The 24,657-nt window shown below is 54.7% G+C and overlaps 1 protein-coding gene across 1 annotated transcript; it reads left to right on the top strand.

Moving 5' to 3' along the window:
- Window positions 1–599: 599 nt before the first annotated feature.
- On the top strand, window positions 600–15,192 carry GHRHR (growth hormone releasing hormone receptor). Its single transcript, XM_007175246.2, has 13 exons — window positions 600–656; window positions 4,948–5,050; window positions 5,178–5,285; window positions 5,968–6,065; window positions 7,223–7,320; window positions 8,053–8,185; window positions 9,636–9,789; window positions 10,077–10,137; window positions 10,706–10,775; window positions 11,464–11,555; window positions 12,502–12,631; window positions 13,213–13,254; window positions 15,067–15,192. The coding sequence occupies exons 1-13, from the start codon at window positions 600–602 to the stop codon at window positions 15,190–15,192; spliced, it is 1,272 nt and encodes a 423-aa protein (XP_007175308.2).
- Window positions 15,193–24,657: the final 9,465 nt, after the last annotated feature.

The following is a 24,657-nucleotide window of genomic DNA, read 5'->3' as shown; positions in this document are numbered from 1 at the left end:
GTGCTTCGTGATTGTGCAGCCCTTTTCTAAGCTCATTCCTACTTTCCAGCGCCCACTGACACCCTATCCACCTCTGCTGGGTCCCCAGGGCTCTGAGTTCACCCTCCAGCACTGTGGATGAGGCTGGGATCACAGCAAAACTGGGGACTCCCTGAGGGTGGGCCCAGGCCTTCTTCTTCTTCTCTGAATCTCTCCAGGGTGGGCCCGCAGAGGGCTGGGCTCAGAGAAGAAAACGATAAAGAATACTGACCTACTGGGGTAAGAGGTGTCCTGTGGCTGTCATTTCTCTGTGACCTTGGTATTAGGACAGACACAGGCCGACTTACAGACAGAGTGGAAGGGGGTTGCAGGGGCCCAACCCGTTCCTCCTGGGAACGTGGAGTCCCACCCCAAGGCCGGGGCTGAGATGGGCACGGTGTCCTGTAATCCTGGTGAATATTCAACCGTTCCGTCCCCTTCGCTGGCTCCTGCCTATGCAAACAGCCACCTGGGAAGGGGAGGCAGACGGTGTGCTGGCAGCGGCGGCAGGAGCAGGGGACCGTGGGCAGGAGAGCGGGGCTCACCGAGGCTGACCGAGGAGCCGCTGCCACGCCCCTACCATGGACAGCAAGGTGTGGGGTGCCTGCCTCCTCTGCTTGCTGCGCCCCTTACCCATCGTGAGTAGCCAGCTCAGACCCTCCTGCCCCTCCCACTGGGCTCGAGATCTGGGAGCCACAGGGCCATACCGGGGTCCACCCTTCACCAGCACAGGAGTCTCTCTACCAAGCAAGGGGTGGCTTGACTTGGAGAACTCCTCATCTCCTCCGCGGCCCCCTCCTCTCCTCCCCCTCCCTTCCCAGGCACCCTGCTCACCCCTGGGGAGCTCTGACAATGAAACCGTCCTTCCTGGGGCTGAACGGAATTTGCTTGCGCGTTGCTCCCCCCAGGGCCTGTCTGCACCCTCTGGGGGCCACAAGACTCTGTCCCAAGACAGTACTTCTGCCTCCCCTTCACACCCCAAGTCTTATCCACACCCCCTCCTCCGACAAGCTCCCCAGAGCCCTCCCTAAACCCACGACCCCTGGATCCACTCCATTTGGTTGCTTCCTTTGAAGAGCGGCTGGCCAGGGACTGAGAGGCCCTGGGTAGTAAGTGAGCAGCTGCTCCCCTCCGGCATTTGGGGGACACTTCCTCGCATGATACGGCCTGGGGCCCTGAGAAGCTGTTGCTCGGAGGCCTAGGATGCTGGAGAGCGGGCTGCCAGGAGGGGGCCCTCTCCGAATGTGCCGCAGTTCCCCAGCATGCTTTCCCGGAGTGCATGCAAGTGACAGTGACGTGGGGACCAGGATGGGAGACACAGGTCCCGGGGAGGAAGCTGCAGCTCCCAGGGACTCCTGAGAGCCCGCAGGGACTGAGGACTCCCTCTTCCTCCACTGGCTTGTATGGGAGTGTGTGTATGTGGGCGGGGGCCCGTGCCGCGCCTCCCAGGCACTTTGCTGCACCTGCCCCTCGTGCATGGCCTTTAGGCTTGAATCCTGGAGCCGTGAAACTAGCTGTGTGATCTGTGCAAGTCCCTTCCTGAGCCTCACTTGTCTGTCTTGTAAAAGAAGAACACAGTATCTGCCCCCCAGGGCTGCTGTGCATGAAGTCAGATCTGACTTGTCAAAGGCTGGGCATGGGGTGCAGTATGGGAGACTTCTGCGCCCTCCCCTCTTCAGTGAGGGGCGCCTCCTCCCTCTCATCTGTGTGCACCCCACAGTGAATGCTCTCTTTTTAGGAGGGGAGACTGAGATCCCGTGGGGGTCATTCAGCTGCTGGTGGGCAGGGTCAGGGCCAGCACCAAGTCACTGTTTCCCAGTGTGGCCTCCATCCTGCACAGACCCCGGGTTAGCTGTAGTCACGGTCAGCAAGGCCGAGGTATGCAGGGTGAGAGAGTCTCCCCTCAGGAGGAGTGGGTCCGGTACAGGGGCCAGATGATCCCCGAGCCCTAGGTGAGTGGGGCGGGGGGCGCCCATCAGGAGCGTTTGGGTAAGTCTTGGAATGGTCCACCGTTCCCCACCCCGTACAGTCTCCACCTGTTACCACACATCTGGGTCACGAGTTGGGCTTCCCTGAATTTTCCTCCCCTTAGGAATGGTGAGGGCTGTCTGTCTCTCCTTTCGGTGGGAGCCTTCCCACCAGGGGCCCTAGTTCTTTTGGCCTCAGTGGTTCCCTAGTCAGGCCCTGAGAAGGTATCCCAGGAAGGGATGGGCTGCAGACGTGGAGGGGGAGGAAGGGCAGACGGAGCCCGCAGTCCCATATCAGGCGATTCTGCCCTCCCCATCTACCCGCTTCTGACCATCAGACTGCTACTGGGGACATGTGGGGGAGATAAGACTGGGGCTCTGCTCTGAGATGGCTCCTGGGTCCCTGAGTCCCGGGGAGGAAGCCAAGAGGCACCACCAGGTTGGAGACCCAGAGCCTGCGCGGCAGGTGGAATGTGTAACCTGAGGTCCCAGGGGTCCAAGCAGGAGGTGGCAGAGCTGAGCCCAAGCTGGATTTGGGCGAACAGGGTCAGCAGGTCAGGACAGGGGTGTCCTTCCCCACAGGGCAGGGCTGGTAGGGGTGAGCCTACTTACTGGGCTGGGTCTCCAGGTCCTCTCCTAGCCCACTGGTCTGTCCTTGGGTCCCTTCCATGTGGTCACCTGCTGTCCAATGTCCCCACTCTGCTGTTTGAAGTCCCTTCTCTCCGACCCCAGTCTCTGTCTCGCATCCACTGTGCTCTTTGCCGTGCCTGGATTTCTGTCAAAGGACACTGGGAGCTAATTAAACACCTGCTGATACAGACTCTGTGCCAGACACTGGGGCTTGTGTGTGCGTGTGTGTGTGCGTGTGTGTGTGCGTGTGTGTGTGTGTGTGGGTGCGAGGATGGCCATGGGAAGGGCTCTCCCCTCACTCAGCTCAGGTGCATCTGCCCACTCCCTTGTCTGTGCACATTCTTTGTCCCGAGTGCTCTTTTCCTCACCAATTAAAAAAAAAAAAAAAAGCTCCTTTTTTTCAGGTCCGGCTCAAATGCCACCTCCTTAGTCCTTGTGAGAAGGGCCACCCTCCCGTAGTGCCTGTCCTGCCTCTGATCAGTTTGTATTGGATCTATCAGGACCAGGTTTTAGCTCCCATCCTCACTCCACTCCTCCCTGTGAAATCCTTGGGGACAGAAATCTACACTGATTGAATTTGATGTGCATGTTGTACACAAATGTGGGCTATGGATCATGTTCACAGTGTAAGGAGCATGACTTATAAAGCTGGGTTCCCTCACAGGTACCTGTTTGGGGCTGTGCCCTGTTGGATAGTCCATTTCAGATTTCCTCCAGTCTGGGGCAGTGGGAGGGAGAGGTGTTAAGAATTCCTGCCTTTGACTCCCAGCTTCCTAGAGAACTTGTTAAAATGCAAAGTCCTAGATCCAGACATAGATCTCTGCATATCCTTGGCTCCATCCCAGGTGATCTGCAGGAAGATTATGAGGCACACTTTCAGAAATACTGCTAGAGGGTTTCCAGAAAAACAGCTTCTTTTCCAGCTTCCAGGGATCATTCCCTGTGGTCACTGGGTGGAACCAGGCTCTGGGAAACTCCTAAAACTGTAATCCTTCATGATTACTGAGTCACACAACAAACCCATTATCCCTCCATGTATCTATCCATAACCTACCCATCCATCTTCACGTGCATGCCCTCATCCATCCACCTGTCTACCCATCCACCATGCATCCGGTCATCCATCCGTCCATGAATGTATTCACGCATCCGTCTATCTATTCACCTATCTATTGTACGTACGTTCACTCATTCTACCAACCAGCCACACAGTTACCCATTCGTTCATTCATCCATGAATCCACATTCATCTGCTCTTTCACCTCATTCATCTACTCATTCACTTATCCATCTATCCTCTCACTTACTAATCTACCCATTTTTTTCACATATCTTTGTCAGGGTACCTTTGAAAGCAGAGCTTGAGACAAAGGCATCTGTGTAGGTAGTTGTATTAGTTTCCTATTGCTGCTGTAACAAATTACCACCAACTTAGTGACTTAAAATGGCACAAATCTATTTTCTTACAATTCTGGAGGTCAGAAGTCCAAAATGGTTTTCAGTGGTTTAAAACCAAAGTGTTGGCAGGGCTGCATTCCTTTCTGGAGACTGTAGGGGAGAACTCGCTTCCTTGCCTTTTCCAGTTTCTGGAAGCCACCTGCACGCCTTGGCTCATGATCCTCTACCTTCAAAGCCAGCAGTGTAGCATCTTCATCTCTCCCTCTCTCTCTCTCTCACACACACACATACACACACACACTCACACACATACTCCTCTGCTTCTGTCAAAATATCTCCTTATCTCACCCTGACACTCCTGCTTCCCTCTTAGAAAGACCCTTGTGATGACACTGAGTCCACCCAGATAATCCAGGATAATCGCTCCATCTCAAGATCCTTAATCACATCTGCAAAGTCTCTTTGTAAGGTTGCATAGTCACAGGTTTCAGGGATTAGGACATGGACATTTTGGGGGGCCATTACTCTGTCTACCAAGGTACTTTATGTAGAATTGCCTTTGGGGAGTGGGAGTACAGAGCAGGGGAGTAAAACAAAGAAGGAAAAAAGGCTGCTACATGGATGCACTATTGAGTTGGCCCTCTCTGTGAGATCTTCTAAAGACTTTTGTTTAATGTGACTCAGAACTTACTTCCATGAAATGGAAAGGGGAAGCATCCGTCCAAATCTCTATTCTCTCTGCCTCTCTCCCTTCCTGCTTGCCTGCCTTTCGTCCAAATATCCATTAAGTATACCTGGATGAGCTGGGCCCTGTGCTTAAGAGCACGGCCATGGAAATGAATCAGGCTTTATCTCTGTCTTCAGGTCGTTAGACCAGCAAACCCAGAAGAAGCATCCAGTTGGCTTAGCTCATCCCATTAACTCTCTTCTGCAGGTACTGGGCCACGTGCACCCAGAATGTGACTTCATCACCCAGCTGAGAGAGGATGAGCGAGCTTGTCTACAAGCAGCAGAGGGGATGTCCAACTCTACCTTGGGTACGTGGCTTGGGAGGGCGGGGGTGGCTTGTCACGGATTTCCTGATCTCCTCCAGCCTCGCATTCAGGATGGTGGACAAGCCTGTCCCCTGGGCTGAGTCTCCTCTGCTCCCATCTCGCTGTCTAGGCTGTCCTAGGACGTGGGATGGGCTGCTGTGCTGGCCGATGGCAGGCTCTGGCGAGTGGGTGAGCCTCCCCTGCCCGGCTTTCTTCTCTCACTTCAGCTCAGAGCCAGGTGAGGGGCGATGGGGGTGTGATGGGGGAAGGGGGAGGAGGCGGAGGTGACAGGTGACCTGGTTTCATCTGTTGGTGGCAGAATACGGTGGCCACGCCCCTGGCTTTGGGGCCAGGCAGACCTGGATCATGCACCGCCTTCCCCCTCCCCCTCTTTCAGTGTGACCTCGGGCGAGTCAGTCACCCTCCCAGGCCCTCAGCTTCCTGACCTCCCGTGACCTGGGGAAAACAAGAGCACTAACTGCACGGAGGGTGGGGTTAATGATCGGGGCTTGGCAGTGCTGAACTCAGGGCCTGGAACTGAGTAAATGTCCTCTGGGAAGTTGCCTGCTTCACCTCCCTGGCCTGGGGGTCTGGGCTGGACGGTCCCTCCAGGGGCAGAGAGGGCCTCCTTTCTCCCCCCTGCCCTTAGGATGCTGGAGGCCCAACTCGCTACTCTGCTCCTCAAGGGAACCATTCTTTCCATTAACAGAAGGTGAGTCTGAGGCCAGAGAGGAAGTTCCTAGAACGTGTCCCAAGCAGGCTGGGCCTGGACCCCAGGCCTCTGGAGAGAAGGCTCCTCTCTCTCTGCTGCAGAGATGGGCTGTCTGTGCAGACCCTGCCAGGGTCACACCCCGGCTCCCCGACCTCTCCTGGGGAGAGAGGAGGAAAATCTCTCCTTCCCCGCCTCTGTTGCCTCCCAGGGGCCGTGAAGCGGGATTGCACCATCACGGGCTGGTCTGAGCCCTTCCCGCCCTATCCTGAGGCCTGTCCTGTGCCCCTGGAGCTGCTAACTGAAGAGGTGAGAGGCTCCTGGCATCTTGGAGGAAGGGTCGCCGTGGATGTTTGATTGGGTGGTGGACCGCACAACGGTAGGGGCCGCCATTCCCACTGTAGTCAGCAGGTTGGAATATTCATTACAGCACATTTCCGGAAGATGGCAGTGTCTGGAAGAGAGAGGGTCTTGTGCTAACTTGCTCAAGGGTGACAGGTGGGCCACGCAGCTAGGAGGGAGAGGGGAGGCAGAGGGCAGGGAGGGAGATGTGCTGGCCACCGTCTTCTTTTCTCCTTGGTGTACCCTCTCTGTGCCCAGGCCTCCAGGGCAGGGAGCTGAGAGTAGTTCTGGGCAACAAAGGCTCTTAGTGGTCCTGGGCAAGCTCCTTGCCCTCTCTAGCCCTCAGTCTGTGGGCAAGCAAGAGAAACCAAAGCCTGGAGTGATGTCAGTGCCCCCTAACCTAGCTGGCACACGCCACGCTTCCAAATTGAGCAGGACCTTTGCAAGGTGTCTCCACACCCATAATCCCATATCTCTTTCCCCCCAGCCCTGAAGGCAAAACATGAGTCTGACATTTTTTCAGATAAAAAGACTGAGTCTGGGAGGGGCGACGATTGCCAGCATCCCTCAGGCGAGCTGAGTTCCCGATCGATCCCCTCCCCGCAAGGCTGCACGCTCCGTCTCCATCTCCGGAGTCCAGGCTAGACTTTGATGGATCCAAATCCTTGGTCTTGGAAAGAGCTTTTCCTTGCAGCTGTCCCTGGCTGTCCCCTTTATTTGGGGATGTCATGTTCCCAAGCCAGTGAGCAAGCTGGATGTCAATAAACAAGCCCAATTTCCTCCTGAGCTTTGTCACTCCCCAGGGGCGTGCGGTTTCTGTGGCAGCCTCCCCCTACCCCCAGCGACAGCCAGAGTTAAAACAACTAGCTCCCTCCCCCCTCCCCCTCCCCTCCCCCACCCCTCCCCCCTCCCCCCACCCCTCCCCTGCTTCCTCACCAGCGACGGGCTGTAAACAAAAGCTTCGCTTCAGTTCCGGAGGGAGTTTGCTGTGGTCCCCACAGACACCCCTGCCCCCACATGGGCAGTTTCGGGATAGAATTGAAAATGTCACCTGCTTGACTGTCAAGCCTCCCTTTCCTCAAAGGCCCAGTTGCTGAGCATTCCTCCGTCTCCACCCTCCCCAGAAATCCTACTTCTTCACCGTGAGGATCATCTACACCATGGGCCATAGCGTCTCTGCCGTGGCCCTCTTCATGGCCATCACCATCCTGGTTGCCCTCAGGTTCGCCATCTTCATCACCTACTCCAGAACCTTCGCCCTCCGCATCGTCCACAGCACCAAACTTGAACCCTTACCTGGATATTCAAGACGTTCCCAGATCCGGCATTGGTCATTTCTAACTTCTCCTTTCCCTTTCCCCATCCCCTCACACTCCAGGTCTGGCTCCCACCTCTACACCTTTGCTTGTGTGGAACTTGTTCTATTTGCTTGGAATGCCTGCCTCCTTTTTTCTCAGTGACCTCATATCCGTTAAAATTCAAAGCTCAGCTCTCATCTGCCTCAAGAATCCTCTTTGTCTCTTCCATGAAGCCCTTCTTGACTATTTCAACCCTTTGATCTTTGCCCTCTCAAAGCCCCGCCCCACCCCACACCCCAGCCTGGCCCGCGCTGTTCTCTGTCTCCCGGGGGGTGAGCCTCCTCTCTCTGATTATCAGGGGGCTCCCCTGGGCAGGACCCTGTCGTTTCTGCCTCTGTCCTCCACACCGTGAGCTCCCTGAAGGCAAGGGACTGCTATTCTCTGTCCTCTCACCTACACTGAGCCCAGCTGCCCTGCAAGGTTATAGCTGAAGCCTCAAGTTCAATGCAATCCATCCGATCCAATCTGACCCAATCCAATCCAAGCCAATTCAGTTCACCTCCCACCCTGCTCAGCCTCCGCAAGCCTGCTTTGAGCACACCAAAAGCCCCTCTCCCGCCTTGCCTCCTGTTCTTCACCCCTCCTGTCCCCTCCAGGAGGCTCCACTGCCCCAGGAACTACATCCACACCCAGCTGTTCATCACCTTTATTCTCAAGGCGGGAGCTGTGTTCCTGAAGGATGCCACCCTCTTTCACGGCGAGAACACGGACCACTGCAGCTTCTCCACTGTAACAGCCATGGGTCGGGGTGCTGGTGTGGGTGCGGGCGAGGAGGTTGGATTAGAGATGCAGCTGTGCCTGTCCGGTAGCGTGGGCTGCCCTGCGGCTCCCGCTTTGCTAGCGACAGAGTGGGAAATCACCCCTCCCCCTTCCTCCCCCTCCTTGCGGTCAAGTTCTAAATCCTCCGGCTGTTTCCTGGACGACGGTGCCCATCCACAGCGTTTCCCTTATTCCACTCTCCACTCCATATTCTGTATTCCCGTTCCATTCCCCATCCCATATCCCAACCCGGACTACATTTCACTCCAGCCAGCCTTTCCATTTCACACTTCCTCTGAGCACTGTCTGTCTGTGCTGGGCGTGGGTATGCCAGGGGCTGGGCTGGACAGTCTCCCTTGAGAAGCACCCAGGGTGCCTAAGGGGACAGATTATACCAGATTATGGGACCACTAGGTAGAGGGAGGTGAAAGCTGGGAGAGAACAGGAGAGGGCTTCAGGGAGGAGATGGCTTTGGAGCTGGGTGGGCAGCAATGATAGGGAGGGAGCGGGGAGGACCAGGGTGAACGTGTCCAGTGTGAGAGGACCAGCTCTCACAGACAGGAGAAGCTGGGGCAAGTCCAAGAAACAGGGGTGTCATCATGGGGGCAGGGAGGTGGGCTATGAGAAGAGACCGAAAATAAGGGAAGTTGGGCTGAGTGTGGTGGCCCAGCACGTACCAGCTACTCTGACACCGTGCTGGAAATGAACAGCTACATGAATGAACAAACCAACAGATGACCTTCACTCGTTAATGAAAGACATAATAATAGTATATGTATCGAGCACTTATGTGCCAGGTATTACGCTAAATGCTTTACACATGTTATCTCCTTTTATTTCCTACATCTATTCTCATTTTAGTCCCATATGTAGATGAGGGGTAATTGGCGATGTCACCCAGCAGCTGAATGGTGGGAGAGGGACCAAGCCTGGGCCATTCTAAGCTCAGAGGCGAGCGCTCCTCCCCCGACAGATGAGCAGAGTCACGCAGTGAATGAATGAATGCATGCACGGGCACATGCGTGTATGTTCTCAGGACGGAGCAGTGCATGAATAAATGGTGTTCCATATCCTCAGCTCTAGGGATTGACTTGAGCTCAGGAGGGACGGGGTGAGAGTAAAAACAGTAGCAATTCGTATACAGGGTTTCCATTCAATCCTTATGATGAGGCCACGAGCCAGCATTGGAAGTTTTTCCTTTTAGAGATGAAAAGCTAAGGTGTGGGAAGGTTATCCAGATGGTAAATTTGAACCCAGGCTCTCTGGATCCCAAATCTGTGCTCTTAACCACTGCAATACACAACCACACCCCCTCTGGGGCAGCCCAAGGTGGAGGTTTGGGGCCTGAGTGGGGTAGGGGAGACTTGGCGGGGCTCCAATGGGTGTCCCGGCTCTGAAGCGCCCAGCCCCTGGCCCGCAGGTTCTGTGCAAGGTCTCCGTGGCCACCTCCCATTTCGCCACCATGACCAACTTCAGCTGGCTGCTGGCAGAAGCTGTCTACCTGACCTGCCTCTTGGCCTCCACGTCACCCAGCACAAGGATAACCTTCTGGTGGCTGGTTCTCGCTGGCTGGGGTGAGCACCGAGGGCTGGTATGGGCACTGTGCGGGTGTTGGGGGGTCGGGGATGCCCAGGGAGCTCACACCAAGGTCCCTTCATCTCACTCACGATGACCCCAAGGCCCAGGGAGAGGAAGGGCAGCCTACAGTCCTACAGCAAGTGCTGGAGTTCAGGGCCAGGTCCCCGGTCTCCAGGCTGTCTCCCGGTCCCACCTTCACAGTGCCCTGTGTGACTGGCTGTAGCGGTGGGAGGTGGGCGCAGGATGAAGACCCCTTACTCGTGTCTTTTCTGTACCCCCTCAGGGCTTCCCCTGCTCTTCACCGGCATGTGGGCGGGTTGCAAGTTGGCCTTTGAGGATGTTGCGTGAGTCTGGGCTATCCCTTCATCACACCCGTGCTGGGTCCCCATGGGGCATGGACTGGACTCTCAGGCAGTGAGGCTGTCCTCCAAGCTGGGAAGAGGAGAGCTGCCAGGCTTGGGAGAGGGGTGGGAGATGCAGTCGTGGGTAGCACAAAAGGGGCTTGAGCCTGGGCAAGAAGGGGGTGCAGAATCTCAGGGTTCGGGGCTCAGGGGGTAGGGGGCTGTAAGTGGGGGCCTTCTGGAACAGGGGGAGTGTTGGAGCCACAAGAAGGCAGCAAACAGACTGAGTTTTGAGAAACTCATCCACCTAGGTGGAGAGAAAGAGTGAACCCAGCTTGGATCAGGGCACGCCTTTGGAAAGTGCCTAAATGTCGGAGAGAACGTAGATAAGGCTGGTTGGGAGTAGGGTGAGGCTAGAAGGCTCAAATTCCAAAGTGAGGAGCCTAGAGGCTGGTAGGTAGAGAGGAGGGAGGAGCATGGGTGCCACAGAAAAGGGCTTTCCAGCAACTGCACTCTTCCCACCCCACCCCACCCCCGCCCCCCCATCAGTCCCGGCCTGTCCTCTCCCCAGGTGCTGGGACCTGGACGACAGCTCCCCCTATTGGTGGATCATCAAAGGACCCATCGTCCTTTCCGTTGGGGTCAGTGCCTGGGGCCAGTGTCCTCTGCTTTATTCAGCCAACCTCCCTGGGTCCACCGAGCAGCCATACACAGCAGGAAACACGACTCCAGGCTGGGAGTCAGGGCACCTGGGGTTCCAGCCTGGTTCTGCCGCAGATTCTCTGTGAGGCCCTCTCTGGACTTCAACAGCCCATTGGTAAAACCAGAGCTCAGGCCTCTTCTAGCTCAGAGTTTCAATGAGTCTGGTGTCCTGGTTGCAGATCACCTACCGCCGCAGTGAGGCTGGGCTGGGAGAGTAGAAGACGCGGCAGCTGAAACTCCTACCTGCTCCCACGTGGAAGACAGGGCAGCTAGGACTGGTTTTGTGGCCTGGGTGAATGTACGCATTTTTGACAGTTTTGCAGTTGTGCAAAGAGAAGGCCACATGCTTTGTGCCAGAGAAGAGGCTGAGAGGTGCTGGAGGCAGGATGGCAAGGCCTGACCTCACACCCTTGGTCCTGGGACTGGAAAGGGAGGGGGACCCTGAGCCCCCATGGGACCGTCCAGTCTCAGGCGACAAGGTCTAGAGCAATGACCTGCACATCCATCTACCTTCACATCCCTGCCTCTCCAGGATTTGAGGTTTCTAGTCCCCAAAGATGTCCCACCCCAGACCATTTGGGTCACCCCTGACCCTTGCCTTCCACCTTCCTACACCTCTATTTCCAGGTGAACTTTGGGCTTTTTCTCAATATTATCCGTATCTTGCTGAGGAAACTGGAGCCAGCTCAAGGCAGCCTCCACACCCAGCGTCAGTACTGGTAACGTGTGTGTGTGTGTGTGTGTGTGTGTGTGTGTGTGCGTGTGTGTGTGTTTCCGGGGGTTCTGGGGACATAACTGGAGTGGGAGTCAGCATGGTTCTCTTTTATGCACGATTAGGCATCCATGATCCTGGTCCAGTGCTTGTCCCTATGTCCCCAGAGAGAATAGATCTGGTCCCTGACCTCCAATAGGTCACAATATAGGAAGGATGGGGCCTCCAAACAGCCAGTAGCCAGGCCAAATAGGCTGATGAGTGTTGGGATCAATTTCTACGGGAGCCTGCGGAAGGAGATCCTTTCTAAACAGATGGTGGGGTTGGAGTACAGTCTGGGAAGACTTCCTGGAAGAGGTGTCTTTGAACTAGACTTTGAAAGATGCATAGACTTGACTAGAATAAATTGAGACAAGAGAATTTGTCAGAGGGAACAGCGGAATCCAGGGGCCCAAAGTAAGGAAGCCCAGGGTGCATGTGGGGAGTTCTCCAGGGTGGCTGGTGTGTAGAATTGATATGGGAAGCTGGTGGGAAGTGAAAGTAGGCAGGGGGCCCATGGGACTTTCCTTTTTTTTTTTTTTTAATATTTCAGCTTACTTTTTTTTTTTTTTAACTTTGGGTTTATTTAATTAATTAATTAATTAATTTATGGCTGTGTTGGGTCTTCGTTTCTGTGCTTTCTCTAGTTGCGGCAAGCGGGGGCCACTCCTTATCGCGGTGCGCGGGCCTCTCATCATCGCGGCCTCTCTTGTTGCGGAGCACAGGCTCCAGACGTGCAGGCTCAGTAATTGTGGCTCACGGGCCTAGCTGCACCGCGGCATGTGGGATCCTCCCAGACCAGGGCTCGAACCCGCGTCCCCTGCACCGGCAGGCAGACTCTCAACCACTGTGCCACCAGGGAAGCCCCCCATGGGACTTTCTAATTCCAGCCTTGGGCTTGTCTTTTTCTGCAGGCGTCTCTCCAAGTCAACCCTTCTCCTCATTCCGCTGTTTGGAATTCACTACATCATCTTCAACTTCCTGCCTGACAGTGCTGGCCTGGGCATTCGCCTCCCCCTGGAGCTGGGACTGGGTTCCTTCCAGGTGAGGACCCCCACAGCACTCACTCTCACTCCTTCCCTCTGAGTCCTTGAGCAGGAGGAAGGTGGTGCAGCCCACAGGCTTGGTTGATTTCATGGTAGGGTGAGGGTGACTAGGCTCGTTATTCTTCCTTCCAGCCACTCATCCATCTATTCAAGTATCCATCTGTCTGTTTTTCTCCCATCCATCCCTCTATTCATTCAACTACTCATGCACCTATCTACATATCCATCCATCTACCCATCCATTCATCCATCCATCCATCCATCCAATCTATTCAACATTTACTGAGCACCTATTATGTGTCAGGCTCTGTGCTTAATACTAGGGGATGGAGAAATAAAGAGAATCAGAGAAACAGGCCAATGGGGCCAACAGTACAGCCTTGGCAGACTTGCTATGACAATTACATGTGACAATATGCCTGGCACATGGTAAGTGATGACTACGTCTACTTTCCCTTTTCCCAAAGACCTGGTCCAAGTCACAGCCTGGCGGAGAGTAGGGGAAAAAGGTAGTAGGAAGACTGCAGACACCTTGAGGCCAGGCCAAGGTGATGGGGTCCTTTCTCTTTGGCCCCACAGGGCTTCATTGTTGCCATCCTGTACTGCTTCCTCAACCAAGAGGTATGTGACTCAGGCTATCCTTATTTGTTAAGGCTTCTCTCCCACCAGTCCTAAGGCTGCCTCTCTCCTGCCCAGCCCCTGTAAATCCCCAATCAGGCCAAACACTGAGTCCTGCAATCCTATGTGGAAATCTGTCCTGAGTTTCTGGATCACGCTTAACCTGAATACTTCCTGTAAACATCTTTTATCCATCCCTCCTCTGGGCTGGGCCAACTTTACTGTCCATTCAGCAGGAGGTGGGAAGGCCTTTCAGGGATCAGAAGAGGGATCCAGGGGTGGGTTAAAAGGATCCTTTAATTCTGTGTTTCTAAAAACTGAACGAGAGAGAGTGGGGGAAGGAATAAGTCGGCTCCTGGAGAGACAGGGAGAAGACACAGAGGAACCAAGAAAATCAGAGGTGGACATACAAAGTCTAGGAAAATAAATTCAAGTGCAGAGACAGGGAGGATGATGGAGAGCAAAGCCAGGGACTCTGAGACAGAGCACCCGGAGGAGAGGCGCAAAGAAAGAACAGACCAAACAGAGAAGGACAAACACATGAATAGACAGAATAGATGGTAACGGTGCACATGTAGAACTATGGAGAGATGGTAAAGAGGAGTGAATTATAACATCCCACCCAGAAGACACTTTGCATTTTTCCTTTAGGACAGACTTGCTTTATGGGGAGGGGTGGGAGAATTTAACTCAGTGCCCCAGACAACCAGGTCCTGTCGCTGTGTGCACAGGCAGAGTCATGGGCTCCCTCTGGTGGCCAAGGATTTGCTGTGGGCTCTGTGTTCTGCTGGAGACCTGGATGTACGTACCTGTACCCCAGCTGTGGAGCATTGCACCCCCCTATTCTGCCACCACTGTCTCTTATTGGTTCCCTCCCCTCTGCCATTCTTTACTACCACCCTAGCCTTTCTGAGTCTTCTGCAGCCTTATCGGGCGTCTGGACGCAGACACAGGACTGCAGTATCTGATTGTAGTGGCTCATGGGCCCTGGGGTTGCTGAGAGGGGCGAGGAACAGCCCTGGACAAGGTGGGTGGGATCTGGAAAAGGGGATTCCACAGAGAGTTGTGAAGGGATCTGTCCCAGGAAGCGGTTTGGGGACCAGACAGTTAAATGCCTCTGGAGACAGGGAGCTTACTACCTATCAATGACACTTTCTATCATCAGGAAGCTCACCTTTATGTTGAATGGAAAACTGTCTCCTTTCTGTCTTTGTCACAGCCTAAATTCAGCTCTGTCAGAAATGTCACAGCCTCTCAGCCCCCTTTACCCCAGCAGCCCCTTGGAGATGTGAAGATACAGACACTCCCCGTCCTGCCCCACGTCTCCCAAGTGGCTTTTCTTTCAGTTACTCTCAATCCCCTCAATTGCACCTCCTCAGACAGAGTTTGGAGGCCTCTCTTCCTTCAGGTCATGTCCCCTGGACAGGTTCCCAGTGGCCACAGTTCAGTTCAGTGGGCAGGGGCAGGAATGAGCCCCAGAGCAGGGGATCGTCTAAGCTTTTGGGGAAGACAGAGTCGTTTTTTGGCCAGAAACTCAAGAAAGCACCCATAAATGTCTTTAACTGGGCCCAGACAAAGACAGTGCTAAAAGAGAAAGGAGCCACAGGGAATGGTCAGAAATACAGGAAGGAGGTAGTATCCTCTAGAGGTAGTACTTAGCAGTGGCTGTGGCCAACCATAGCTTCTCCTGCTCCAGGAACCCCTGTCTCTGTTTCTCCTGCATGGTCTCCCCCTGCACACTCAGCCCCACTGGGGTTGAGTAAAGAAGTGGCAATGGGACCTTCCTAACATCCTCCCTCTTGTCCTTGCTTGGAGGTGAGGACTGAGATCTCACGGAGGTGGCGTGGCCATGATCCTGAACTTCTGCCAGCCTGGAGGACTCATGCCAAGTGGACGATGCCTTCCCGCTCAAGGGCGAAGGTGCTGACATCTGTGTGCTAGGCTGGCCACATCACGTGACTGGAATCCACACCTGAACTTGGGCAGCTACACGGGCCCACCACCCTTCAGAGGAGTGGGAGCAGCGCCCCCTGGGAACCCTCAGTTGACGCCTCCACCCAAGCTTCTGCCCAGCCCTTCTTCCCTGTCCTGCCCCTGACTCTTTTCGCCCGGGTCTCTGTGTGTCCACCTCTGACTTCCTTGGTTCCTGTCTGTTCTTCTCATGTTCCTTTTCCTGGAGTCTGGGCCATAGCCCAACGCCAGAGGAGCCAATAAACTTGTAAATGAATAGATACACGTTTGAGTGAAACCATGCGCCTCTGCAGGGGAGGGGTCTGTAGGCTTTATTTGAACCCCCGGTGCAGACGTGCATTTATCGTGTCTCAGTTCATGTCACGTCCCCATCACTTGTCTGTGCAAGGATCCTCGTGTTTAATTCATTAAAAAAATGTGTTCTCTTTTGTCTCTACCTGCACTCCCATTCCCCTCCTCCCACAGGCAAACATTCCAATGTGTTAAATGTGAATTCTTGTGTTTCTGTGTTCTTGCAGAATGTGTAGTGTTGTGTGTGTCTCTACTTTTAATTTACATAAATGCTGTAGGCTACATGCTTCATCCTGCTTCTGATGTTTTTCCTCTCAGCACTTTTAAGAGATCCACCCTTGTTGCCATGTGCTCATCTGGTTGCTTGTTTTGACTGCCGTAGGGTACCACATGGTGTCGCCGCCCACGTGTGACCATCCTGTCTCCCCCTGCCTCTAGGTGAATGTTTGCGTGCTTGTGCCCTCATGCCCCCACGCCAGCAAGCCTTTCTCCGGGACACATACCACAGAGTGGAAGTGCCAGGTCAGCGGTTGTGCCTTTTCTTAACGTGACGGAGCGGTGCCAGATTGCACCCAGAGCTCCGGCGAGATCTCCACTCCCACCAGCAGCTCTGCCAACTCTAGGCATTACCCAGTCTTTGGGTAAAGAGATTATGGCTGATTTTTATTTTCTTTTAAAATCCCTTCTATTTCTCCCAAAAGCCCTACAATGAGTATGAACCGCTTTTACGATCTGAGACTAAAGGAAGAAATGCATGGTAGGGTTTTTAGACTGTGGCCACACTTTTGACATTTGTCTGACCAGGAAAGTGCTGGGCAGCTGGGCATTATGGCCAACAATGTGCCCTTGGGTTTCATATGGCTGCATCTCCTTTCACTGGAACCCCTGTGACTGTAAGGGCAAGAGTGGCCATCAGAAGAGAAGACAATGGCAGGGAAGGCTGAGGTAGTGAAGGAAGGCTTCCTGGAGGCCGGGGAATGGAGCTGAGTTTTGCAGGACAGATCTGATGTGAGTAGTTCAAAAATGGGAGCGATTTCGTTTTAATAGTCAAAGAGTGGTCTCCTGAAGTTTTTTTTGTTTTCCTAAACCCTGGGGAGGGGTTGCGCCCTCCTATTTATTTATTTATTTTTATTTAAAAATTTTATTTATTTTATTTTTTGCTGTGTTGGGTCTTTGTTGCTGCACGTGTGCTTTTCTCTGGTTGTGGCGAGTGGGGGCTACTCTTGTTGCGGTGGCTTCCCTTGTTGCAGAGCACGGGGTCTAGGTGTGCGGGCTTCAGTAGTTGTGGCAGGCGGGCTCAGTGGTTGTGGTGCACGGGTTTAGTTGCTCTGTGGCATGTGGGATCTTCCCGGACCAGGGCTCGAACTTGTGTCCCCTGCATTGGCAGGCGGATTCTTAACCACTGCGCTGCCAGGGAAGCCCCTCCTGAAGTCTTAACTGGCATCAGTAGTGGTTAGTTAGCAGTTAGCGTTAGCAGTTCGTGGTGGTAGCAGTGGTTGAAGCAGAAGCTCACTTTGTGAATTGTCCATCCCTTCCCTAGAGGTTTCATCTATGGCTGGAAGTCTACTCCTTGCTCCCTCCAGTTTCTACTGGAGCCTCAAATTCCCACCACTTTGCTAGACTCTTCCACTACAAGGATCCTTTGCCTGGGGCTACATTGAGGGTTTCTGGGCAGATCCCTTGATTGGCAAACCCTTCCCTTCTCGGGGCCTCAGCAACCCCATCTGCAGCAGGAAGGTTTCGGTCAATAGGTGACTTCTGAGAGCTTTTCGAAAGGGACATTGAATTGCAGGCAGCAGAGTTGAGAAGAGCAATGCTTAACTTGGCCACCAGGTGGCAGAACAATGACGGTCAAGAACATTGGCTGGGCTGACCAAGCTCCCTGATGAGGCCCCAGTGCTGGAGGTGGACACAGGGCTCCCAGGGCCTGGCCTGGGCCACAGTGAGCCTGCAGGGGTGGTGGAAGAAGGACCTCGTGGTCTGGCCAGCATAGGGGGGCAGGAGGCTTTTGGAAGAGGGCGGGAATGGGACACCCCCGAGCCCTTCCGACCCCAGTCTTGAGGAGGACGAAGCTGATAAAAAGAGTGAGAGCTGAAGGGATAGGAGAACCTGTGCTCACTGGAGTCTCTGTACAGCGTTCACACCAGATGGGAGAGGTTTCCATGGGCCCCTGGTTTTGTGCAGGGAAAGTAGGATTTTCCATCATCCACTGCAGCATTTTCCTTCCAGCCAGCCCCTCCTCAGGTCCTGAAAGGAGTTTCCTAAAGGGAAGGAAGAAACTTCCCTGTTGTGGCCAACCTGTGCTCCTCTCCATTGTGGGGAGGAGGAGGGAGGGTACAAAAGGGAGGCCTGTTCCCTGTCCCAGGGGAGACCCCAGGAATGTTGAAGAGATCCCCAGGGATGAGCCCAAACCTGGATGTGAGTAAGAACGGGTATGTGGGGCTCAAATTCTCTGGGCTGTGGGAGCTCAGAGAACAGGGTGTTGGTGAGGGCAGGAGCAGTCAAGGAAGGCTTCCTGGAGGAAGGGACTCTGGCTGGTTGTATAGAGCCTAGAACCCCACCAGGCCAAGAGCCACCATCTGCTGGGCAGGAAGCAAGAGTGTGGCTGATCTCAGCTTGAGGAGCAACGTTTGGAGGAAGGGTCTGCAGGACAGGATGGTGGGTATCAGACTCAGACTTTGTTCTCCTCAGGGATTTTCATGGACATTCCTGTTAGGGCTCTGAGTTCTGTGGGGCCACCTATTTGCTAAGTACTTGCTTAGGTGGCAGACACCTTGCCAGCACTTAGAAACACGGCTGCAAACAATTCCAGAACATTCCTATTCAGGGGCTTAGGGTCTGGTTAGGGAGAATATGAGTCAGAGGTCTCTGCTGCAGGCCACAGGACCCCTCAGGCTGGGTTAAGCAGAAACATGATTTAGTCAAAAACGTCAGGGAGCTCACTGGTCTCCAGGAGTACAGTCAGAGGCAGCGCCCACCCCCAACCAGGGGACCACTGTGGCAAATTCCCCACTCCACCACTTTTGGTTGCAGACTCAGGTGCTCACAGCAGTAACACTGGGGATGCAATGCCGGACACCCCACATGGCTGTCCTGAAAAGCCAGACTCCTCCACTGCCATGCTTGCCAAAACCTCAATTGCACTTGGCGCTGGCTTCCTCTTGGTGCTCTCTTCCGAACCCAAGTCTCACAGAGCTGCCTCTGATGGCACGGCCTTGGTCCTGACCCTGCCCACTAGCTACAGGGGGTGCTAGAGAGCCCACGCTGACTTCTACCCGGAGAGGGTCAACACACTGTCGCAAGTTCCTCAGACATAAGACAGGCATTCAGAATAAGCTGGCTGGCCACGAACATGACAGATGTCCAACACTGGGAGACAGTCATGCAGCTCAAACAATTGCACGATAATGGCTATAGGTGTACAGAGGAGAAATAGAGTACCAAAAGAAGAAACATCTAGAGGACCAAGTCTAGTCTGGGGGTGTTAAAAAAAAGGCTTTCTAGAGAAAGTGACATGTAAGCTGAGATTAGACCGTGAATATGAGTTGGCTGGGTAAGGAAGTGGGTAAAATCCCAGGTAGCGGAAATAGCATGTGCAAAGGCCCTGAGGTGAAAAGGAGCTTGTCATTCGCAGGACCTGAAAGTAGTTACTGTGGCTGGATTGAAGTGAGAAAAGGGGAGGGTGGCCTGAGATGAGGTGGGGTGGGCAGCACCCAGATCACGCAGGGACAGGAAAAGCCACGTTAAGGAGGTTTCATCCCAAGAGCTGTTGGAAGTGTGTGATATAATGAGACATGTTTTTGCAGTAATCCCTCTGACTGGTATGGATGGGAAGACTGAATTTGGGGTGGAGACCTCAGCCGGAAGCAGGGAGGCTGAAAAGGGAGGCTTGGCTCGGGGGATGGTGGTAGGAAAGGCTAGGCCAGATTGAAGATGTCTAATTGGGTGATGAGTTCATGTGTGAGGTGAAGAGAAGGGAGCTTTGTAGGAAGATTCCTGGAAGAGGCCGAGGTGGAGAGGAGCACGTTTTAGGGGGGAGAGCACATTTTAGGAGCGTGAGCGTGGTCAGTGTGGGGTGCACGGGAGACAGATGGATGCCAAGGTGCAAGCTGGAGCTGAGGAGATGGGCCTGGCTGGGAAGTGAGACTCGTGAGCTGTGGGAATATCTGTGGTGGCGTTTGACCCCCCAGGCGGTGAGAGTGAGGCTTGCGCCTGGAAGGGGGCTGGAGGGACTGCATATCCCCAGGCCCTGCGCAGGAGCAGGAGCCTCCGGAGGAGGCTGGAGGGAGCAGCCGGAGAGTGGGAGGGAATCCAGATGGACTGGGGCGGGGATGGTGTGAGCGCTGCTGCGCAGCCCTAAGACCTGACCAGGCTTGCAAAGCAGGCCGTGGACCTGACAGCCCAGCTCACGGCAGGAGCAGGAGCATTTGGGGCAGAAGATGGACTCAGAAGGCAGCCTGGAGGGGGCTACACAGTGAGGGGGCCGTGTGGACATGCCCTTTACCCAGGCTGGTCTGGGAGGGGGAGGGGAGATGAGAGGGTATCGGGAGGGGAATGTGGGTCGATGGGGGGTTGTTTCTTTGTATGAAGACTGTCTGGATAAATGCTAATGAGCTGGATGTAGGAGTCACCGAAGGAAGGGGGGGAGGGCAAGTGGTGGGGCGAGGTCATTGAGAAGGTGGCCCCAGGACCCAGGTGGGGGCATCTTGTCTGGGGAAGGGGCCCCTGCCCCCAGGGAGGTGGTAGATGCAGGCGACAGGAGGGCCGGGTGGGCGGCCGTAGGAGGCCGGCTGCTGGCTCTGGCATTCACCCCGGAGGCGGAGGCGGAGGCGAGGTTGTCTGCGGGGCGAGGGAAGGTGCGGTGGGAGCGGAGAGTGGTGGGGCCTTGAGGAGAAGGAAGAGGCTGGGAAGTAGTAGTGGCAGAACGTGGGGGGACAAGCTGGGAGGAAATGGGGTGAGCTGGGCAGGTGAATTCGGAGTTATGGCCATTTCCCTCGGGGGAGTGTCTGGCCCAGAGAAGGCCAAGGGGAGCCTCTTCAGGGCAGGGTTTTGCCCAGAAGACAGTGGCGCTTGAGATTTCCAGGCCGTATTTGCAAATGAGGGTTTGCACTGATGACCCCGAGATCTAAGCCAGAGGGGACGGTGGATGGAATGGAGCAGGTTACGGAAGCGTCAGCTTTGTAGGTGGGGGGCATTGAGGAAAGACCCACAAGGACAGGCAGGCGAGGTCAGAGGGGATGAGAGCTGCTCTGGTGCGGTTTGTAGCCAGGACAAGGGCTCCACGCTGGGCGAGGGAGGGGCTGCTGGGAGACCAGGAGGATGGCGGGGGGTGCTGCTTGGCCAGTGGGCCTGGGCATTGCAGTCACCCGGGATGAAGGCTGCGGTTGAGGCGAAGGAAGACTTAGAGCCAGAGTCTCCAGTGACGAGGGAAGGCTGGCGACTGCAGAGAGGGGCTCAGGTGCGGGGGGAGTGACCCTGAGTAAGGAGGACAGGGCAAGCCAGAGGGAGACACAGGACAAGGCCACAGGTGGAGAGGACCCGGGCAGGGGGCAGGGCAGGAGGCAGGAAAAGATCCAGGCACTTGCGCCGACTCTGGAACCCTGGTCCCGGTCCTGCCCAGCCATCCTGTGATGGCCTCACTCTCCAAACTTTGGGGCTGCCAGTGGCCGGGCCCTGGAACCATTAGGAACAGGGCTGCCTTCAGAGGTAGAGCCAGGCTTTGGAAACCAGCAGGAAACCGTAAACTGCAGATGTTTGGGACTTTTATTTGGTTGGAGGGGGGCAGTCTGTTCTGTCTCTCTCATCTATGTGAATCTCTGTGTGGATATTTCTCTTCTGGGGCTCTCCCTCTCTGTCTCTGTATTTCTATCTCTGTCTCTGTATTTCTATCTCCCTCTGTATTTCTATCTCTCTGTATTTCTCTCTCTCTCTCTCTCTGTATTTCTCTCTCTGTATTTCTATCTCTATATTTCTCTCTCTGTATTTCTATCTCTCTCTGTATTTCTATCTCTCTGTATTTCTATCTCTCTCTGTATTTCTCTCTCTGTATTTCTATCTCTCTCTGTATTTCTATCTCTCTCTGTATTTCTCTCTGTATTCTCTCTGTATCTCTCTCTCTCTCCCTATCTCTCCCTCTCTCTGTCTCTGTCCTTCTGTCTCTGTCTGTTTCTGTCTCTGTCTCTGTCTCTTTCTTCCTGTGTATGGGGCCCCAGCTTCCAGCTGCGGGAAGTGACAGAACAGCCCATCGGGCAGCTGGCCCGTCTCTGTGATACCGGACATCTGGGATTGAGGTTGGCTGGAGGTGGCTGGAGCTTTTAGCTTGTATCCAGACGGCCAGCTCCCCCACCTGTCAGAATCCTCTGTGGTTCCCTCTGTCCATCCCCCTCACCCACGTCTTTCTCTTTCCCCCCGTCTTCCCTCCAGACCATTCTACCCCAGGAGTCCCTTCCACAGACAGGGTGCTGTGTGTGTGTGTGTGTGTGTGTGTGTGTGTGTGTGTGTGTGTGAGGAGTCTGGGGGATGACAGGTGGGGCAACATAACCCAAGTTCACGGAGCCTGTCTGCGGGCATCCCAGGGAGCAGGTCAGGCCGGCAGGCAGGATTGGGTTGATGGGCAGACCGTTTGCCAGTCTCGGAGATGTTGCATAAGCAGCCGCAGCTCTGCACACATTCCCATGGTTACGGGGCTGGGACAGGCTGGCAGTGGTGGCATCGCCATGGCACCAGCGTGGCCCGGGGCTCAGCTGGCATGGTGCTGGCGCAGAGCAGCTCTGGGTTCTCACTGGACAGATCTTTGCCAGGCAGGGCCCCTCCCGGGCATCCAGCAGCCTGTGGAGTCAGGCAGGAGGCAAACAGCCCGGGACCAGCTTTGGGGGGAAGGCTGGACGTTCCCCTCAGCCTCTCAGCCCAGCAGTCAGAGCTCCGTGGGGTATGGGGGTGGCCAGGGGAGTAAACGCCTCCTACACTAGCCAGCTCAGCACAGGCAGACCTGACCCCGCCCACAGCCCAAGTCCACAGTCCTCAACCTGCAGGAATCTTGACCTTGACCTCAGTCTTGGAGTTCTCATCTCCTGCACACCCTCCTGCTAGGTCTGTGCCCTGGGGATCTCACAGTGGAGACCTAAGCCCTGCTTTTGGGGGCGGGTATGCATACCGAGAACAGAGGCATGTAGGACTCAGGCCAGCAGGACGGTGGGGATTCAAATGTCAGAGGCCAGCGGGGGTCAGAGCGGTCATAGGAGTCCTCCTGGGAGGCAGTGGTGTGTGGGGCCCATGAAGATGAGCAAGATTTGGAGAAGGGAAAGATCCTGGGAGGAGGAGCAGCTGACATGAAGGTGGGGAGGCCCAGAGCACACGACCCGCTTGATCAGTTTAGGTCTTTCAAAAAGAGAATGTGTGTGTGTGTGTGTGTGTGTGTGTGTGTGTGTGTGTAGCGGTTTCTCCGGGTTTAGCTCTGGGTTGCTCCAGCACAGGAAGTCTTCCGGAGGGTGGGGCAGGGGAAGGTTAACAGGAAATCGCCTTACAGGGAGCCTTGCCCATGCCCTGACACAGACTCCAGGGAAGATCTTCTGCAGGTCACCTGAGCTCCCACGCATGGCCCCATCCAGCCCCCCGCCCAACTCCTCCTCCACAGCTCCGCGTGGGTGACTGAGGCCAGCTCCTCCTGCTGTTCTCCCAGTTCTGAGTATAAACCCCATCAGCCCAGCAGTTCCCACAGGGATTCCAGGAGTAACTCCTGAATCTCCATCAGGAGGTTCTGAAGCCTCGGCCTCCCTCTTGTGTCCCACATCCATCCTCTTTCACCGATTCCCTTGTTACAACCCCAGAGCTCCTGCCACCGGGTGACCCCTCACTGATGGCCTCTCGGCCCTTCCAGGACGTGGCCCACGAGGAAAGAATAAAGCCCATCCCAGCCCTCCCCACTTTCGCATTTGACTAGGAAAGAAGAACCCAAGTTCCTCTGCATGGCCTGGACTGCCCACCTCCCCAGCCTCATCTTCCTTCATCCTCCTCCCCTGGGCTCTGCCCTGGCCACACCAGCCGTCTCATGGTCCCCAGAACCCCCCAGGCCTGTGCTCATTTCAGAACGACTGCTGCTTGGGACACGCTGCCCCCAGCACCTCCCCTGGCCGCCGTCTCCCCTGACTCCTAATTCAGTGCCAGTGTCACCTCCTCAGAGAGGCTTGTCATGACCACCTAGTGACACTGCTCAAGGTCCTATTGCATTTCCATGTCTTATTTGCTTGGTGCCATTTGGCAGTAGTTACAGCTGATCCTCATTATTCGTGACAGTTACGTTCTATAAAGTTGCCGTGAATGCTGAGTTAGCAAATACGGAACCATCGCTCCTAGGAGAGATACAGCGTTAGGCTCCTGTGAGCCTCTAGTCACAAGATTTTGTCAACAGATCGATACGTAACCTTGTTTTCTGTGTGCTCTGTTTATAGACACATGATTTAATATATATCGTTGATTCATTAACATTGAACTTGTGGCCAACAGCGCTATCATTCGTGACCGAGAAAAGCTAAGTTACACATGTATTTGCTCTGTAGGGCACATCACAGCTTCCAGGCACTGAGCACCTCTAGACAACACTTCCGCACTATGCTTGGGGCCATTTAAAACAGTGAAATCACCCACAAGAAGCATAAAAATGTGGAAAACATGGCCCTAAGTAAACCTCGAAAAGGACACGTTTAAAGTCTGAGCTGAACCAAGAAGGCAGAGGTCACCATGGCGGAACCCAGCTGGAGACTTGTGCACTGGGCCACTGAAGTTTTCCCTACCCTGTGTTCGTCCAAGAATGACCATGACAACACTGTGAGTATCGACTTTGGGGTGCAAAAACATTTTAGCGAGCAGGCAAATTCACAGATATGGAATCTGCAAATAGTGAGGCTCAGCTGTTTGTTATTTTCAAGTGTTTCGTGTTTATTGTTGGGCTTCCCTTTGCTTATTCACTGCTGTATCCCCAGCACCAAACAGGGTCAAGGTCAAGATTCACAGTAGATGCCTTATAAATATTTATTGACTGACTGCCCTGCCTCTCTCTCTCTCTCTCTCTCTCTCACACACACACACACACACACACACACACACACACACACAAACACTTACAACACAGAGTCCTTATCAGGTCTC

This window comes from Balaenoptera acutorostrata, chromosome 7, assembly GCF_949987535.1.
Source record: "Balaenoptera acutorostrata chromosome 7, mBalAcu1.1, whole genome shotgun sequence".
Lineage (NCBI taxonomy): Eukaryota > Metazoa > Chordata > Mammalia > Artiodactyla > Balaenopteridae > Balaenoptera > Balaenoptera acutorostrata.
Note: the sequence above shows the minus strand (reverse complement) of the source record. Positions and strands in the feature narration are given on the sequence as shown.

Bases quoted from the DNA above. Each gene is read 5' to 3' on its own strand.
- GHRHR (XM_007175246.2), top strand. From the start codon at position 600: ATGGACAGCAAGGTGTGGGGTGCCTGCCTCCTCTGCTTGCTGCGCCCC. The intron at 657-4,947 runs GTGAGTAGCCAG...TCTCTTCTGCAG, and splicing joins TGCTGCGCCCCTTACCCATC to GTACTGGGCCACGTGCACCC. The intron at 5,286-5,967 runs GTGAGGGGCGAT...GTTGCCTCCCAG, and splicing joins TCACTTCAGCTCAGAGCCAG to GGGCCGTGAAGCGGGATTGC.